A 16,496-nucleotide genomic window follows, 5' to 3' on the forward strand; every position below is an offset into this window, starting at 1 on the left:
AATCACGTAGGGTTTATAAGCTAATTTGCACGGTTTGCTTAACAAGCACATCTGCACGGTTTAATGGTTTCCGAAGGACTTGCGAGCAGACTGGGTTCTTCACAGAGTTATAGGATCCCCGCCATCTCATTTGCCCTGTGAGTTGGTGCAGCAAACCATGGTTTAGTTTTGCTTCTGAAATCACAAACAGATGTTTATGTTTAGACTGTGGCTCCAGCTTAAACACAGGCTTTTCTATTTCTCTTCTGCCCAGCTCGCTGTTTAAGGGGCCTGAGCTGCCTCCAGCATCGGCTGCTCCCTCAGCCTGGGCTTCCAGGGAGGGAGGGAGGGCCCTGGGAACAGAAGGGAGTGGGGCCTTGATAAGGAGGGCCTTCTGGGCCTGTCTGCGTGGCCTTGAGAAAGCCCCTCTCCTGTCCTGCCTGTGGGGGCTGTACCTGCCAGCTGAGGTGTTGGAGAGGCAGAGAGGAGGGTCAGCATGCCAGCTCGGTGATCACACCGAGTGCGGCTCTGTGAACTCTGCTCCTACTTTCCCCTCAAGCTCCCTACCCTCTGTTGGCCCACTGGCCGCAGAGCCCCTGGAGTGAATCTCACCTTCCTAGCAACATTATTGACAATAGCCCACATGTGGAAACCATCCAAGTGTCCATCAATAGGTGAGCGGACAGGCAAAATGATATAGCCATACAATGGAATATTACACACCCACGAAAAGGAACGAAGGTCTGACACATGCTACAACACGGATGGACTTGGAAACATTGTGCTAAGTGAGTGAAACCAGACTCAGAAGACAGATGCAGGGTGGGGCAAAAGTAGGTTTACAGTTGTTCTAAATTGTCTGGAAAACAATACAGCAATGAATAAGCAGCAATACAAGAATAAACTCTGTGTTTAGCATACGCATAACTGTACCCTACTTTTGCCCCCTCTTGTATTGTCTGATTCCACCTATAGGAGGTGCCTGTAATAGGCAAATCCATAGGATGAGAAGCAGAATAGAGCTCAGCAGAGGCTGGTGGAGGGGTGTCAGTACTTGTTCAACGGCTGGAGATGATGAGAAAGTGTGAGGAGTACACGGGAGTGACACTGACACAGCACTGAGTGTCTTTATGAACTCACGCTTACAAATGGGTGCAATGACAAATCCTGCGCTATGTATATTTTATCACGTTTTCAAAAAGCGAGTGGCAGGGTGGCACGGGGAGGCTGCGCCTCTTGAGAGCATCCCCTAAAATGGGTCCCTGTCAGCCAGGTGAAGGCCTTGTGCTGAAGGTGGTGGTGAGGACGATGGAGGAGAGACGGGGCCACTTCCCTGCAGTCCCCACGTTCAGGAGTCAGCACGGTCTGGTGGAGAAGGTGCAGATGAAGGGGAGGGGAAGGTGCCCAGCTTTCTGTACATCTCAGGTCCACGACGGGCCCGAGTCCCTCCGCGCAGGCTCGTTGGGAGGATTAAGTGACCGGGTACACGTACAGTCCTTAAAACACTACATTAACCGCTCAAGAAATGTTATTTCTTCTTCTTTTGTAAAAGTGTTTTTATTGATTTTTAGAGAGAGAGGAAGGGAGAGGGAGAAGAGAGAGAGATAGAAACATCGATTGGTTGCCTCCTGCATGCCCCCCCACAGGAGATGGAGCCTGCGACCTGAGCATGTGCCCGACTGGGAATTGAACCGGGGACCCCTTGGTGCATAGGACGATGCCCAACCACTGAGCATCACCGCCGGGCGAGAGAGCTGATTTCTTAGTATTTCATTTGTGGTGTCCGTGAGAGAGAAATAATGGAAGTGAAGAGGCAGCCAAGGGAGTGAGGTCCCTCTCAACGACTCCCACTTGGGAAAACGCTTTACAAAATAAAAACCCTCGAAGTGCCACGTTACCACGGAGAGGGAGAGGCCTGGGTGGTACCGATGTCCTCCCTTAATGACCACCTCCGGTGGTGGAGGGCCTCGGCGGAGGTCCCCGCACGAACGGTGATGCTGCCGGTGAGTGGAGAGGACGGGAGACCCAGACGTTCACCTGGAGGCCACTTCCCTGCAGGCGGGTGAGTGCTGAAGGGAATTCGGGTCTCCCAGGGGAAAAGCCATTGTCCTGCGGGGGAACTGATGTCACTGCCTTTTAAAGATGAAACCAGGAACCAGCTGTTGTGGAGATTAACTGTGAGCCCAGATGTGCACTTGGAGCCCCACAGTAAACAAATTCTGCTGATACCTGCCAAACAACAACAGCTGTGCTGGTTCTGGCCCCAGGGCTGTGTATCCGGGCCTTTGAGAAGAGAAAGGCAAATGGAGCGGGGCTTCTTCAAGCATCAGGATAGCAGTGCCCCGGGGCCTGTCTGCTGAGCAGATTCACGGAGACAGGCCAGGCGCTGTGGGTCCATTTAGCCACAGCTGCTACGGGCCAGGATTAGATGCATATAGAATCAGGGCCTGGCCCCTCTCTGTTCTAGCCCTTGTTTTACAGCCGGGGTCTGCAGGGGATGTTTTATGTGATTGCAATGTGCTAAGAGAATGGATGGTGTTGGGGCTCAGCCTCCGATCAAAATCTAGGCTCACATAAAGCTCTCTATGGCCAGTGTGGGGTGCATGTGTGACCGGGGTCATGTCATCTGTGGGCTGGGTTTCAGTCTTTGGCTGCTTGTGAGGGTCCTGTCTGTGAGGGGGGTGGATCCATTTCTGTGTGACACTAACCCTAACCACCTGTGAGAATCGCACCTGTGCCCCTGGTCTCAGCTGCACCAGACCTAGCCCCACCCCGAGCAGTGGAAAGCCAGGCAGACAGTCTGCCCGGCCGGGGTGTGTGGCCTCGTGGGCCGTGGAGGTCTTGGCTGGAAAGGACCTCACCAGGCAGCAGGGGCGGGAGGGGGGAGCAGCATCCACGAGCAGGTGAAGGTGGTGGGCCTGGCCCTGCTGGGTCACAACCTTCCCAGGCCAAGTGAGCACCAGCTGTGGCCAGAGAAACAGCTGCCTAGCCTGAACTGAGTCCACAGAGAAATGAGAGGTCGGTGGGTAACACCGAAGAGGCTTCCCTCAGCCCCGAGAGAGGTTCTCATTCCTGTGGTCAGTAATGGAGAGCAGGGCCGGCCCAGCCCCACGCCACCTCTACCCGGGCAGTGTGTGTCCCCTCTGTGGCAGCCTGCACTGGAGTCAGCCCAGTGGTTCTTCTGCCCAACCAACTCTGAGATGGGGCAGAGATTTATATACACGGAATCCCTCACCACCACCAGGGCTGGACGACACAAGGAGGCAGTGTAACACGATGGCTCATTTCCTCCACATGTAGAACAGCTGCCTCCAGAGGCACCGAGCTCTCTGGCTCTGGGAGAGTTTGAGCAGAGGCTAGAACAGCTGTGGGCAAACTACGGCCCGCGGGCCGGATCCGACCCATTTGAAATGAATAAAACTAAAAAAAAAAAAAAGACCGTACCCTTTTATGTAATAATGTTTACTTTGAATTTATATTAGTTCACACAAACACTCCATCCATGCTTTTGTTCCGGCCCTCCAGTCCAGTTTAAGAACCCATTTGGCCCTCGAGTCAAAAAGTTTGCCCACCCCTGGGCTAGAAGGTTCCTTGGTGGCTTTCTCTTTTTCTTTCTTTCTTTCTTTCTTTCTTTCTTTCTTTCTTTCTTTCTTTCTTTCTTTCTTTCTCCCTTCTAATCATCCACCCAATATTTTCCAAGTATCAAACTTATGCCAGATGCTAGATTAATTGAATAAGATAGAAGTGGCCCTTGGCCCTTGGGAAAGAATGGGAACTATAGGAGCAGAGTAGCAGGGGCTGTGACCTAGACCTGGCAATCAGAGAAGGCTTCCTGGAGGAAGCCACATTTGAAGGCTGAAGGCTGAGGAGGACTTAGGACGGAGGAGACAAGTTCCAGAAAGAGCAGGCAGCATGTATGAAGGGCCAGGGAGCGCATGGCCCACAGAGGAACCCATAGCTCAGGGAGGCGGGGCTTAGCCAGGGGAGAACAGAGTGGAGAGTGGGGTCGGCATGCGTGTCACATTAGGAGGTTTGAGTTTCATCCCAAGGGCCACAAGGAACCAATGAAGGGTTTTAAGCAAGGCGATGATGTGGTAAGATGTGCTGCTTAGCTGGTTTCCCCAGGGGCAGACCCTGAGACAGGGACTGGGCAGTTTATGTGGGAGGTGATTCCAGGAAATACCAGTAGGGGAGTGGGGAATTGAGACGGGGAAGGGAGTCAGCCAAGAGAGTGTGTGTGGCCAAGCAAATCATCTCTGTGGGTACTGGAGCTTAATCCTGCCGGGGACTCTGGGAGCCAGCGCGGGCTCTTCCTTCAGAGTTATTCCCCTTCAGGAGAGGGAGCTGGGTACGTGTAGACCACCTCCGTGGCCACTGAGCACTGTTCTGGGCCGGGCAGGGCATGGGCACTTCCCCAAAGCCATGGTCTTCCAATGGGGCAGACAGAGTGGGCTGCAGTATGGGCCTTCAGAGAGGGATGCAGGGCTGGCTTAGGGGGGGGCTCCAGGGGACACGGGCAGTGTGTGGGCACCTCTGTGGCTATGGGGTGGTGAGGCAGGCAGGGCAGACAGGAGCGTGGAGATCGGTGAGGAGGCCACAGGAAGGGATGGTGGTAGCCTGGGCTGGAGAAGCGGTGGTGATGGGCAGAAGGGGACAATGTCAGGGTGCAGAGATGGCTGGCCTTGGTGACAGATGTGGGGAATGAAGAACACTGTAGAGGACTCTCAGAGCCACAAGGGGCTCCTGCACCTCCCCAAGGCTCTCCCTCATCTCCTTCTGCAGGCCCTGCCCTGCCTTGGTCCTCTCCTGACGTTCCCCCAAGAGCCAGCCCCTCTGAGCCCTGTCATTCTCTCCAAAGCTGTGCTGGACGGAGTGCCAGGACACGAAGAACCTGGCCACTGACGTCGGTACCCACAGTTACTCCCTTCTCCTTCTGGCCTCACTCTCCCTCCAGGTAAACCAGGAGAGTTAACCAGATAACCGCTCAGGAGCCCTTTCAGAGCACTGACCTTCTAGAAAGGCTCATGGTGCCCTGCGAAGGGAATAAAACAAAGATCGTCCTTTTGGGGAAACCAAGGCCCAGGGAGCAGAGGGGCTTGTTGGGGGTCACCGGCCACGTGGGTACTTGACCAAGACCCCCATCGCTCATGGGAGCCGCTCTCTCAGCCTGCCCTGGCCCTGCTTCCCCATCGTGTTTATTTTCAGGCAGTGCAGCAGCCAGCGTGAAGTTTCAAGATTTCTCTCCTGCTCTTGTTTGTGTGTGTGGCTGTGAACGGAACTGTGTTAAGAACGGTGGTTTTAAACTGGCTTGTAGCGCTCACCAGTCCCGCCTTTCCCACTTGAGGATTCAGGCTCCATGTACTCTCACTTTGGGACTTTTGAGCCTAGGGGTCCACACAAGCCTCAAGGGGCTTCATTTACAGGGGGTTTCAGAGGTAACCAGGAGGTCTGTGCCGGCAGCTCCGAGCCCCGACCACGGCCCCGCACAGCCTGGGGCCTGTTCCTAGTGTCCCAGGCACAGGAAACCCAGACCATTTCATTTTATATCAGACCCCAAGGCTCTGCGTTTCCTGCACGCTGACCAGGTAGCCCTCCCACACCACTGCTTGGAGCCCCGGGCCCCTCCTCTGAGACTCTGGGACAGGGGAGAGCTGTGCAGCCTGCAGTGGGTGCTGAGGAAGCCAGAGTCTCCGAACCGATTGCTCCAGATCAGTGATGGCCCTCAGCCTTGTTCTCTTTGGCTGGGCCCATGTTTTCCCACATCAGTGTTTGTTTTTTTACAAGGTGAAACGAATTGTCAGCAATTAGAAGTCAAATTGGGATTTCTGGTTACTTTAAGGATCTAGAAGACCTGGCAGCACTGGGCTCACATTCCTGCCTGCGAATGTTTGGCTGGTGCGGAGCTGCAGCCTCCCCACCCCCAGATAAGACCTGTGCCCTTCAGTTCACTATAGGCCCCCCCATCCCCCCCCCCCCCCCCCCCCCCCCGCCACACACACACACTCCCTATTGCCTCACAGCTGGGAGCTGAGTGTCCGTTGCCATGTGTCACCAAGTTTATGCTGCTGTTTCTCAAATCAGAGAGTTATGAGGAAAGTAAAATATGTTGGGTCCCCACGTTTCCAACAAAAGTGGAAAGCAAGTTCTTCTCTATTCCCTGCCTGCCCCTGGGTGAGCCACCTGTCCCGTGGTTAGGGCTGCTAGAACAGCAGTTTACCTCCAGGGCTGTGTTTGTCCCCATCCCCTCCTCTGTCACAGTCACCACCGTTACAGGTGTCGTCACATCGCATTTATTAGTTCTCTGGCAGGTTGTGTACAATGAGACAGGTCAAGAGAGCCCCTGGTCTGTCTGAGAGGCAAAGTTTGGTGGGCAAAGAAGACAGAAAACCGAGCCGCTGGGAGAGAAGGGCGAGATCTAAAATGATGAAAAAATCACCATGTTAGAAAGGGAAGCTCTTAGGTGACTCCAAGCCTGGTGGGAGTGGCCTCCTGGCCCTCTGCCCAGCTCCCGGCCTCAGCGCGGCCTGTGTAGCGACTGGCGGCCATGGTGCCCAGCAGCAGCTCCTTTCCTGGGCTCCAGAATATTGGAGAGCCAAGGCAGTTTGGACGGGGAGACTCAGGGCTGCCTATAAATCCAGCCACCTCACTGAGAAAAAGGCGGGGGGAGGGGAAAGCCCATTTTCTCTCTGTCTAATGGGGATATGAAGACAGATAGGCCCTGGCTCCCTCTGTGAGAACCCCTTCAGTCCGGGCAAGCAGGCCCTCCCAGGCCCCCGTTGTCACCACACTGCTCCGCTCCGGTTTCCCGGAGGCTCCCCCAGAAGCCCCTGGGGGGCGTACTGCAGGCAAGATCCCCCTGTCAGGTGAGGCAAGCATGTGGCCCGGTAGGAGAACTCCAGGTGACCGTGATTCAGGTTACACGTCACCTTCTGTGGGCCGGACTGCGGAGTCCGGTCACAGGTGCCAAGGAGATCATCGTTCCAGCCATCGTCCTGGTCCCAGACCTGCACCCTCAGGGGCCCCCCTGAGACCAGGACCACGTCCCCAAAGTCCAGCCGTGTCATCCACTTGGGGTTGTTATCGTCCCACACCGTGCCCGTCCTCAGCTCCTGGCCCCCAAAGAAGACCTTCAGGTAGGCGTCCGTGGAGGTAAATGTGTCTCCCCACAGACCTGTCGCCTTGAAGTTCATCACCTCTAAGTGGGCCAGGCCCCTCTGCCGGGGACAGCAGTCCTGGTTGGTGACCGCTGAGCCGTGGCACACGCACCGGCAGGGGTCATGGGGGCTCTTCTGCTGGCCCGGGGGGCAGGGCCGGCTGCAGTCCTTCCAGCGTGCACGGTCCATCACATACTTGCTCACAGCCTGCCTCAGCGCCTCCCGCCGTGGGTCCGGCTTCTTCAGAAGCATGTGCAGCGGCTCCAGGTTGTAGTCCACCAGGCCGGGTCTGTCCACCAGGGAGTTCACCCAGGCTAAGAACTGCTCGGGCGCAGCGTGTTTCCCGAACAGCAGGTCAGGCATGGCGGAGTGGTGGCCGCCTACCACTTTGGAATAGCGTTCCTGGTAGGCCTCGTGGAAGGAGGCTGTCATCTTGTGCTGCTTCTTCTTCTCCTCACAGGCCTTGAATTCCGATGAGGAGCTGGCGCAGCTGCCTATGCTGACCTCGGCCTCCACGGCCAGGCAGTCCCCCACCTCGTCGGCCGTGAGCCCTCCCAGGGCCAGCTCGCAGGTGCGCAGGGCGGTGAGGGCAAAGATCTTGCCGCCCAGCTCCATGGACTTGATGAAGTGGGTACCGTAGTTGGAGATGAGCTTTCTGTAGTCGGGCTCGGTGGAGGCATTGAAGTGGGGGGGCAGGTCCCTGACGGCCCTCTTGAACTCGGGGTGGAGTGGCGGAGAGCGCACCAGGTGAAAACTGGGGGGGGGGGGGGGGGGGGGCGGGGAGGGAAAGACATCAGGTGGGCCCAGCCGTGGGTAGTCTGCCCTGGATTCCGTAACTCCCTCAGATGCCCAGGGTCACATATCAATGGCAGAACTGGGACCCGAACCCAGGAAACCCACTCTGTCTATGCCTCCTCAATGGCCTTGCTACTTTGTCGAGGCATTTTCACTTTTCCTTTTCAAAATAAAGTTTGTCTTTCCTTTTTATTTTCTAATGATACAAGTGATGATATTGCAGGGAGGGTATTCCTCTAGCTTTGGACCCTAGTCCTGTGGTCTTTGTCCCGTGGTTTGGGCCCCATATGCCTGGGCTGCTGACGACCCTGGCCGTGCAGGCGGGAGGTGCCCTGACTCACTGTGGGGAAAGGTGGCCTTCCAGTGTGAGGGATCAGGGCACGGGACTTGGGGTTGCCCGTTGAGATCATGCGTTTCTCAGGTGTGGGACCTACATCCCGGAGGGCTGGTGCTCAGCTCTTGCTCAGCGCCGTAGCCCTAATTCCCAGCACGGAGCGTGGCAAAGCGGGCATGAATAGTGTCTGAATGGATGAAGGAGGCTCCGTGATGGGAGGGACCCAGCCAGGTCTCCTGCCCGCAGAAGGCTGGCAATGCCCGGGAAAGAGGGGTTGGGCACTCTGGTGGGGCTCTCAGCCCAGCCTTGCCTGCTCCCTCTCCACTGTCCCCTCCCTGGGCTCTTCCAGGTCAGGGCCACCGGGCGCTGGACCAGCTGGTGAGTGAGGACCTGGGCTGTGGCTTCCTCCCGGTGGAAGCAGCCTTCAGTCCCCACTGTGCCATGCCAGGGCTCCCAGACCACCCAGAATTCCCCAGAACTTTTTCAAGCCCCCTCTGTCATCACCCCCAGCACTCACCTATAGAAGCGACACTCCATTTTGTCGGTGCTGAAGCTGTACTGGTCCTGGTGGGTTTTCTCAGCCGCAAAATTGGCCTCTTTGGAGTGCGAGCCGGCCACGGTCACATGAGCACTGGTGCTGGGCTTGGGGTTTATGTTTAGCTCCCCCCGCCAGTCATTGCGGATGTTGGAAGCGGCATCCTTGGCCACGGTCTCTGTGGAGCTGACCTTGGCCTTGACCAGATGGCGCTGGCAGCCTGTGCCCTGGGCCCGCCAGTGGGTGAGCGCCAGGGGCAGGCGCTGGCGGGCACCCCCTTTTAGGGTGTTGCGGCAGAGGGTGCAGGTGCCATCGGGCCGTAGGAATCTCTCTGTATCCACCGGGAAGGAGCCTGAGCGCTTGAGAGTGGTCACATCCACGCCCTCTCCCGCCAGCTCTGAGCCAGGCACCGCCTTGAGGACACTCTGGCACTCGGATCTCGCAGCCGTGTAGCAGGGGGCAGGGGCAGGCGTGGGCAGCAGCAGGAGCAGGATGCCCAAGAGGAACACACGGGTGGCCATGGAGCTGTAGAGACAGAAGTTGTCTGAACTCCGGGAAGCTAGGGGCAGAGGTAAGGAGAATGGCTGACCCCCTCCCTCAGCCGGATGATCAGGGCACACAGGATGGGGAGGGGATGAGGCATCTCTCAAGTCATCGAATGCCAGAGCCAGAATGGCCTTTGCAAACCTGGTCACCACATGGTACAGATGGGCCTAGCGCGGGGAAGGGACTTGCCCAGGTCCACAGCCAGAGGAGCCCCTTGCTAGGATTCCCACTATTTAAGGCCTTTGGGGATCCAGATGGATGGCTCTGTCCTCACGGTGGCTGCTGGTGGGGAGGGGCTCTGTGTGCACAGGAGGGGACAGAGCGGAGCTGTAGCAGATTTGGGAAGGGACCTGGGGACTCTGGAGAAGCCTGGATTCTGGAGAAGTGCCATGCGTTCCCCATTCCGCCTCTCATTCTCTCTGTTCCCCACTAAGCCTTTCATGGAAATGGACAAGAAATGAGGTTGTGCATCAGTGTTATTCCTCATTCCCCCTTTGGGGTCCTCTCCCTGAGCCTCATGGAAGAACATCAGCCTACATTCTAGAATAAAAGCTCTCCGTAGGCATAGGCCCTTAGATGCTGGGCGGGAGGGGCCGTTCCGTCTGCCCTCCAGGCTCCCTGACACTCAGGCTTGTGCATTCCCACCACGCTCCGTGGGGTTCTACGAGCTACCGTTTGCCCACTATCGGACAGCAATAAGCTAGGAGGCTCTTCCTCATTTGGAGGTGGCCCTGGAGTCTCACCTGGGCCTGCTTACGATCTGGACTCTCTCTCTACCTCTATGCAGATGAACTCCTGGGGGGCCGCTCCCCTCCAGCACCTGCGGGTGGGGGTGGGGGGTGTGGGCTGGGGGGCAGTCTCTCTGAGTCACCGGGACTGTGGAGAGCAGGGCTTCCCCTGCATCCCCTCTGTGCCTGGCCCAGAGCAGTAACCTGCATGGTGGGGGTCCAGGCAGCACGGCAGCCCCCAGGGTAGTAACAGAACAAGGGGTCTCCCAAAGGCCCGAGGGTTGTCCCATTCCGGAGGCCAGCGCAGTTCATCCCCTCCACCCAAGGAGCTCAGCTCCCTCTTGGCCCCCATCCTATTGTCTCCCAGGAAGCTGGTTTCCAGCTTTCTTAGAAGCTTTCGCTGTCCACATGTGAAGGGGTCTCAGAGCTACGTATTCCAACCTCCTAATGTTATAGATGAGGAAACCGCGGGCCCGCGTCAGCGCGAGGCTGCCCAGGGGGTCCGTGACCAGCACAGTCTGGGACCCAAGTCTCTTGTCTTACAAGTCACAGCATTTCCTGCCACATCAGGCTCTTCCCCCAAAGGAGCAGCCCCACTCCAGGCTCCCCGACCCCACCCCGACCCCACCCCGGCCTCCCAGCCTCCTGGCGCCGGCTTCCTCCGTACCTGGAGTCCTGCACTGAGATGCTCCCACACAGACACCCTCTCTCGTCACGGGAAGCTCCTGAAGTGGTGTCAGCCCTCCCGGCAGGCTCACCCTACAGCTCATCACCAGGCCACCTTTCACATCACTTCTGCTTCCTGCCCTGTCCGCCCGCCCCCCAACTGTGGTCACACCTCTCCCTCGCTCCACCCCCCCCCCCCCCCAGCACCCACCCTGTCCTCACCTCCTCATCCGGCCCTGCTGACAGTCCTCAGGAAGCAAACTGTGAAGGCCAGAGGCTCAGTCTCCAAGCAGAGCAGCCTGGGGCGTGGGGCCTGGGGCAACAGCGAGGCCTCTGTGGAGGGAACACAGGGGCCTGAGGACTTCCACGTTCGCTCTGGTGTTAGTGAGTGGCCGCAGAGGACTTCCCACCTCTCCCCACAGCAGCGCAGGCGTGAGCCCTGGGGGGCGCTACAGAGCAGGCACTCCCAGCCTGGGGAGCCCCCTGTGTCCTAGCTGTGTGGCCTGGCAAGTTCCTTGAGCCTCTGTGCCTCAGTTTCCTCAACCAAAAGTGAGAATAACAACAGTGTAGACGGCAGAGGTTGTAAAAGTTTGGGGAGTTACTGCATGTGAAGTGCTTAGGACAGTGCCTGGCCCTCAGCCAGTGTTCATGTGTGACCACCCCGTTCTCCCTGAGTGGTGTGTGTGTGTGTGTGTGTGTGTCTCTGTGTGTGTGTGTCTGTGTGTGTGTGTCTGTGTGTGTGTGTCTGTGTCTCTGTGTGTGTCTCTGTGTGTGTGTGTTTATGTGTGTGTGTCTGTGTGTTTATGTGTCTGTGTGTGTTTATGTGTCTGTGTGTCTGTGTGTGTGTGTCTGTGTGTGTGTTTATGTGTGTGTGTGTGTGTGTTTATGTGTCTGTGTGTGTTTTGTGTCTGTGTGTGTGTGTCTCTGTGTGTGTGTGTTTATGTGTATGTATGTATGGGGGGAATAAACATTGTTCAAACCTCCTCGCCCACTTCCTGCCCACACCTATCTCCCAGCACAGCCCAGACTCTGAGCCCCAAACACTTACCCGAGGACAGGGTCTCCTGCCTGTGAGAATCACTGTGAGAATGGGCGGCCACAGTGTCCCAGCCTCCTCTGCCCTGGCCCGTGGCTGCAGCCACAGGCTCTGGGACCCCGCTGGGGAGAGATATTTGGGTGGGACCGAGGCCCAGGGGTCTTCTTCAGTTTTCGTCTCCCTTGAGGTCAAGGTGGGTAAAGTTTCCATGGGTTGACTGACTCACAGGGTGACTTCTGGGGGCAAAATCACACTGATCTGAAACGGGGACAGCTGGGTAAGTGGGAAACTGTTCTCTTAACTTCGCCCTCCAACCGCGTTGGTGATGGGGACAGATAGCCGCAGACCCAGACCACGTGTGACACCATGCAGTGGCTCATACCTTGAGTTCATGTCCTCCCCTGCGTCCCCCTGCTCTTACGGGAAGAGGGGCTCGCATTGCCTTCTCGGACTTGACCCATCTCCTCCCGGAACTGTCCCCTTCCCTATCCCAGAAATTGCAGCCTCCTGACCCTTCTAGCTCCTGCCCAGGCCTGACTTGCATGCCCAGGCTGTGAGGATTGTAGTTCTGACCGTGCTCAGAAGATCAGGCTGAGGGGCCTGGAAACACTGTAGGAAGAGAAGGTGAGGCAGCGGGAACCGGTCTGCTCTCGGCTTTGCTGAGAACTTGCTGTGTGTCTCCAGTGAGTTCTAACCCCTTTCTAAGCGAGTTTCCTCATCTATGATAACCAAAGGGAGGGCTTCAGGATTTCTAAGAATCCTTAGATTCTCAATGCTGAGAAGTGCACTTGGTGGGTTCGAGCGCTGTGTGAAGTGGCTCAGGCCCAGGAAATTCCGGTGGGGCAGTCCAGGAAAGAGCAGTGGTCACACTGGGGTTGACAGCTACTGGCTTGGGCCTGTGTAACAGTTGAAACTTAGCACTTGAAATGTGCTTTAAGCACAGTTTTTCCTCAGAGACGTAAGTTCAATTGCCAGCTACTATCTCGATGGTTTATTATTAACAGTTGTGCACCTGCCACTGCCACACATTGTAGAACATTTCCATCACTCACCGAAGAAACCCTGTACCCATGAGCAGTCGCTGCTCATTTTCCCCGATACTCAGCTACCTTCTGTCTCCATGGGTTGCCTATTTTGGACATTTGATGGTAATCGAATCATATGAGATGTAAACTTCTGTGCCTGGTTTACTTGACATAATATTCCCAAGGTTCATCCACGCTGTAGCATTTTTCAGTATTCTGTTCCTTTTCATGACCGAATAACATTCAGTTGTATGAATGTACCACTTTGTTTATTCTCTTATCAGTTGATGAACATTTCTGCCGTTCTCATGGCTACTAAAAACAATGCTGCTATGAACATGTGTGTGCAAGTTTTGGGTGGACATATATTTTCATTTCTCTTAGGTATAAACATAGGAGTGGAGTTGCTGGGTCACAGGGTCACTTTTTTAGGAACTGCTTGAGTATGTGGCTGTTCCATTTTAAGTTCCTACCAGCAGTGTGTGAGGGATCCAATAGCCCCACGTCCTTGACATTATCTCACTTCTGGATTATTGCCTTTCTGGTGTTCCGGAAATGGTTTTGATTTGGAGTTCCCCAACGGCTAATGATGTTGAGCATCTTTTCATTTGTTTATTGGTCATTTGTCTATGTTCTTTGGAGAAATGTCTACCCAAGCCCTTTGCCCGTTTTTGAATTGGGTTGTCTTTTAATTGTTGATTTGTAATAATTCTTTATATATTTTAGATTCTAGGCCCTTATCAGATATAGGTTTGCAAACACTTTTTTCCTATTCTGTGAGTTATTTTGACTCTCTTGATGGTATCCTTTGAAGTACAAAAGTTTTTAATTTTGGTAAAGTTCAATTTATCTATTTTTTTATTTTTATTTTGTTGCTTTTACTTCTAATAGCATATCCAAGAAGTCTTTACCTCATCCTAGGTCATGAAGATTTACTCTTGTAATTTCTTCAAAGAGTCTTATAGTTTTACCTCTTACATTTAGGTCTTTGATCCATTTGAAGTTTATTTTTGTGTCTAGAAAGGGGTCCAGCTGAATTATTTTGCGTGTGAATATGGTAAATGGATATACATTTTAAGATTACAAAGTATTTACTCTTGACAGAAAAGCTCTGTAGTTATCCTACACAGAATGCATGAGGAAGATATTGATCATGGTTGCATCTACCTACATTCTCCATACCTACTACGTAAACAACAGACGTGAACTGTAATCAACAAGGCCCTGCAACAAAACAAGTGTTTACATGTAGTTATTGTGCACATTTTATAGGATCCCAAAGGCAGCCACAGGTGGTGTTCCCTTCATCCTGCGATCATTCTCTGTTCCCTCTTCTTCACAGATTTGCGAAACTTTGGGGTCCTTCTTCCTCACCCTTCAGATGTCTTACCCAGAGTTATGCTTGAATTTTCACCGTTAGTCTCACAAAATGAGTGGAAGAGTTTTCCTCCTTTTCCATTTTGTGGCAGGGTTTTTAGAGGGTTGGCGCTCAGTTTTTGTAGTTGAGTAGATTTTTAACTACTGAGTTCATGTCTTTAGTAGTTACAAATCTATTCAGATTTTCTGTTTTTGTTTTTATCTGGTACTAGTTTTTGGCAAATTACATTTTTCTAGGAACTCGTCCAGTTTATGTAAAGTTTCACACATGTGGGTGTGAAATTTGCAACAGTTCTCTTTAAAAAAATCTTTCTGAGGTTGTAGTGATATCCCCTTTTTAATTACAGACATTTAAAATTATGGCTTTCTCTTTTGTCTAGATGTGTTACTAAAGATTTTTGTATATTTTATTAATTTTCTTGACGTACATGCTCTTGGCTTTATTGATCCTCCCTACTGCATCATTTTCTATTTTACTTTTTTTAATTTAAAAATTATTTAACTACACTTGGCATTCAATATTTATTAATTTCAGGTGTACAGCATTGTGGTTAGGCATTTATACGAATTACAGAGTGATCCCCAATAAGTCTAGTACCCACCTGGAGCCATATAGTTATTATATTTTCCATTTTATTAATCTCATTCTTAGGTTTTTATTTCCTCCTTTTCCCTATATTCTTTGAGCTTCCTCTATTGTTCTTTGTCTAACTTCTTGAGTTGAATCTTTAGCTCATTAATTTTCAGTCTTTTTTTAAATTGATGTATGATTGACACAGAACATTAGTTTGTGTACGACATAATAATTTCATATTTGTTTATATTGTGAAATGACCATTATCATAAGTCTAGTTAACATCTGTCACCATACATAGTTACAAAGTCTTTTGTTTCTTGTGATGAGAACTTTAAGATTTACTCTCTTAGAACTTTCAAATATACAATACAGTATTATTAACTATAGACACCATGCTGTATATTACACCCCGTGACTTATTTATTTTATAGCTGGGTGTTTGCACCTTCACCCATTTCACCCACTCCCTGCCCCAATCTGTTTTTACATCTATGAGCTTGTTTGTTTTCTTTTTAAGATTCCACATGTGTTTGTCTTTATCCGACTTATCTCACTTAGTATAATGCCCTCAAGGTCCATCCATGTTTTCACAAAGGGCAAGATTTTCTTTTTGAATAGCTGAATAATATTCCATTGTGTGTGTGTGTGTGTGTGTGTGTGTGTGTGTTTGTGTGTGTGTATCACATTTTCTTTATCCATTCACCCATTGAGGGACACTTAGGTTGTTTTGATATCTCAGTTATCTATAATAATAAAAGCATAATATGCTAATTAGACCAGACGTCTTTCCGGACAAAGCCGGGGCTGGGAGGGAAGCCTGGTTCCTAGGTGCCGGCAGCCAGGGGAAGGAAGGCCTACTCTTGCACGAATTTCGTGCATCCAGCCTCTAGTTATAAATAATGTTGCAATTAACATGTGGGTGATTATCTTTTCAAGTTTGTATTTTTGTTTTCTTTGTATAGATACCCAGAAGTGGAAATCATAAATTTCCTTATGATTTTTCGTTGACTTGTGAGGTGTTTTTTTAAGTATATTTTTTGTATTTCTACAAAAATGGAGTTTTAAATACTTTTGGGTGTTGATTTTAACATAGTTACATTGTAGTCAGAACATATTGTCTATATGACAACCATTCTTTGATGTATGTTGCCATTTTCTCTATGGTCTACTAAATATTCAGTTCTGTAAATGTTCCTGCGTACATGAGCAGAAAAATTTTATTCTATAATTTAAAATATCCTTTTATTTTATAATTTGCTAAATTTTGGGTACAGGATTCATGTTCAAATCTATGGTCTTTTGATAAATTAATTACTGAGAGAATCATGTTGAAATCTCTCACTGTGAGGATAGATTGTTTAAGATCTTTACATTTTTCCCTACAGCAAGAGTTCTGTCAACTTTTACTTTATGTTTTGAGGTTATTTTATTAAACAAGTTTAACAATGTTTCCTGGGTGAATTGAACTCTTTATGTAGTAACCCCTTTAATCCAAAATAATGCAATTTTGTCCATATTTATAGAGCTATCCCAATTTTCTCTGTCTCATTGTTATTTTTAACTGTGATAAAATACACATAGCATAAAATTTACCATCTTAATAATTTTTAAGTGTACCCACTAGTACTCGTCTTGGAGATCTTCTATCTTACTTTCAAACTCCCTGTGTTTTTATGTTTGAGGCAGGCCTCTGTTAAACGTAATTAGTTAGATTTTGTTCTGTTACCCAGTCTGTCTATATAAC

At 51.8% G+C, this 16,496-nt stretch overlaps 1 protein-coding gene across 1 annotated transcript; it reads right to left on the reverse strand.

Moving 5' to 3' along the window:
• Positions 1-6,253: 6,253 nt before the first annotated feature.
• PRF1 (perforin 1) lies at positions 6,254-10,799 on the reverse strand. The gene is made up of 3 exons (XM_070431929.1): positions 10,739-10,799; positions 8,780-9,322; positions 6,254-7,887 (listed from the first exon to the last, which is right to left on the reverse strand). The coding sequence occupies exons 2-3, from the start codon at positions 9,316-9,318 to the stop codon at positions 6,759-6,761; spliced, it is 1,668 nt and encodes a 555-aa protein (XP_070288030.1). The 5' UTR covers positions 9,319-9,322; positions 10,739-10,799; the 3' UTR covers positions 6,254-6,758.
• Between the last annotated feature and the right edge of the window lie 5,697 nt (positions 10,800-16,496).

The sequence above is a fragment of the Myotis yumanensis genome, unplaced genomic scaffold (assembly GCF_028538775.1).
Source record: "Myotis yumanensis isolate MYYU_CA2020_CCGP unplaced genomic scaffold, mMyoYum1.0.hap1 SCAF_13, whole genome shotgun sequence".
In the NCBI taxonomy this organism is placed as follows: domain Eukaryota; kingdom Metazoa; phylum Chordata; class Mammalia; order Chiroptera; family Vespertilionidae; genus Myotis; species Myotis yumanensis.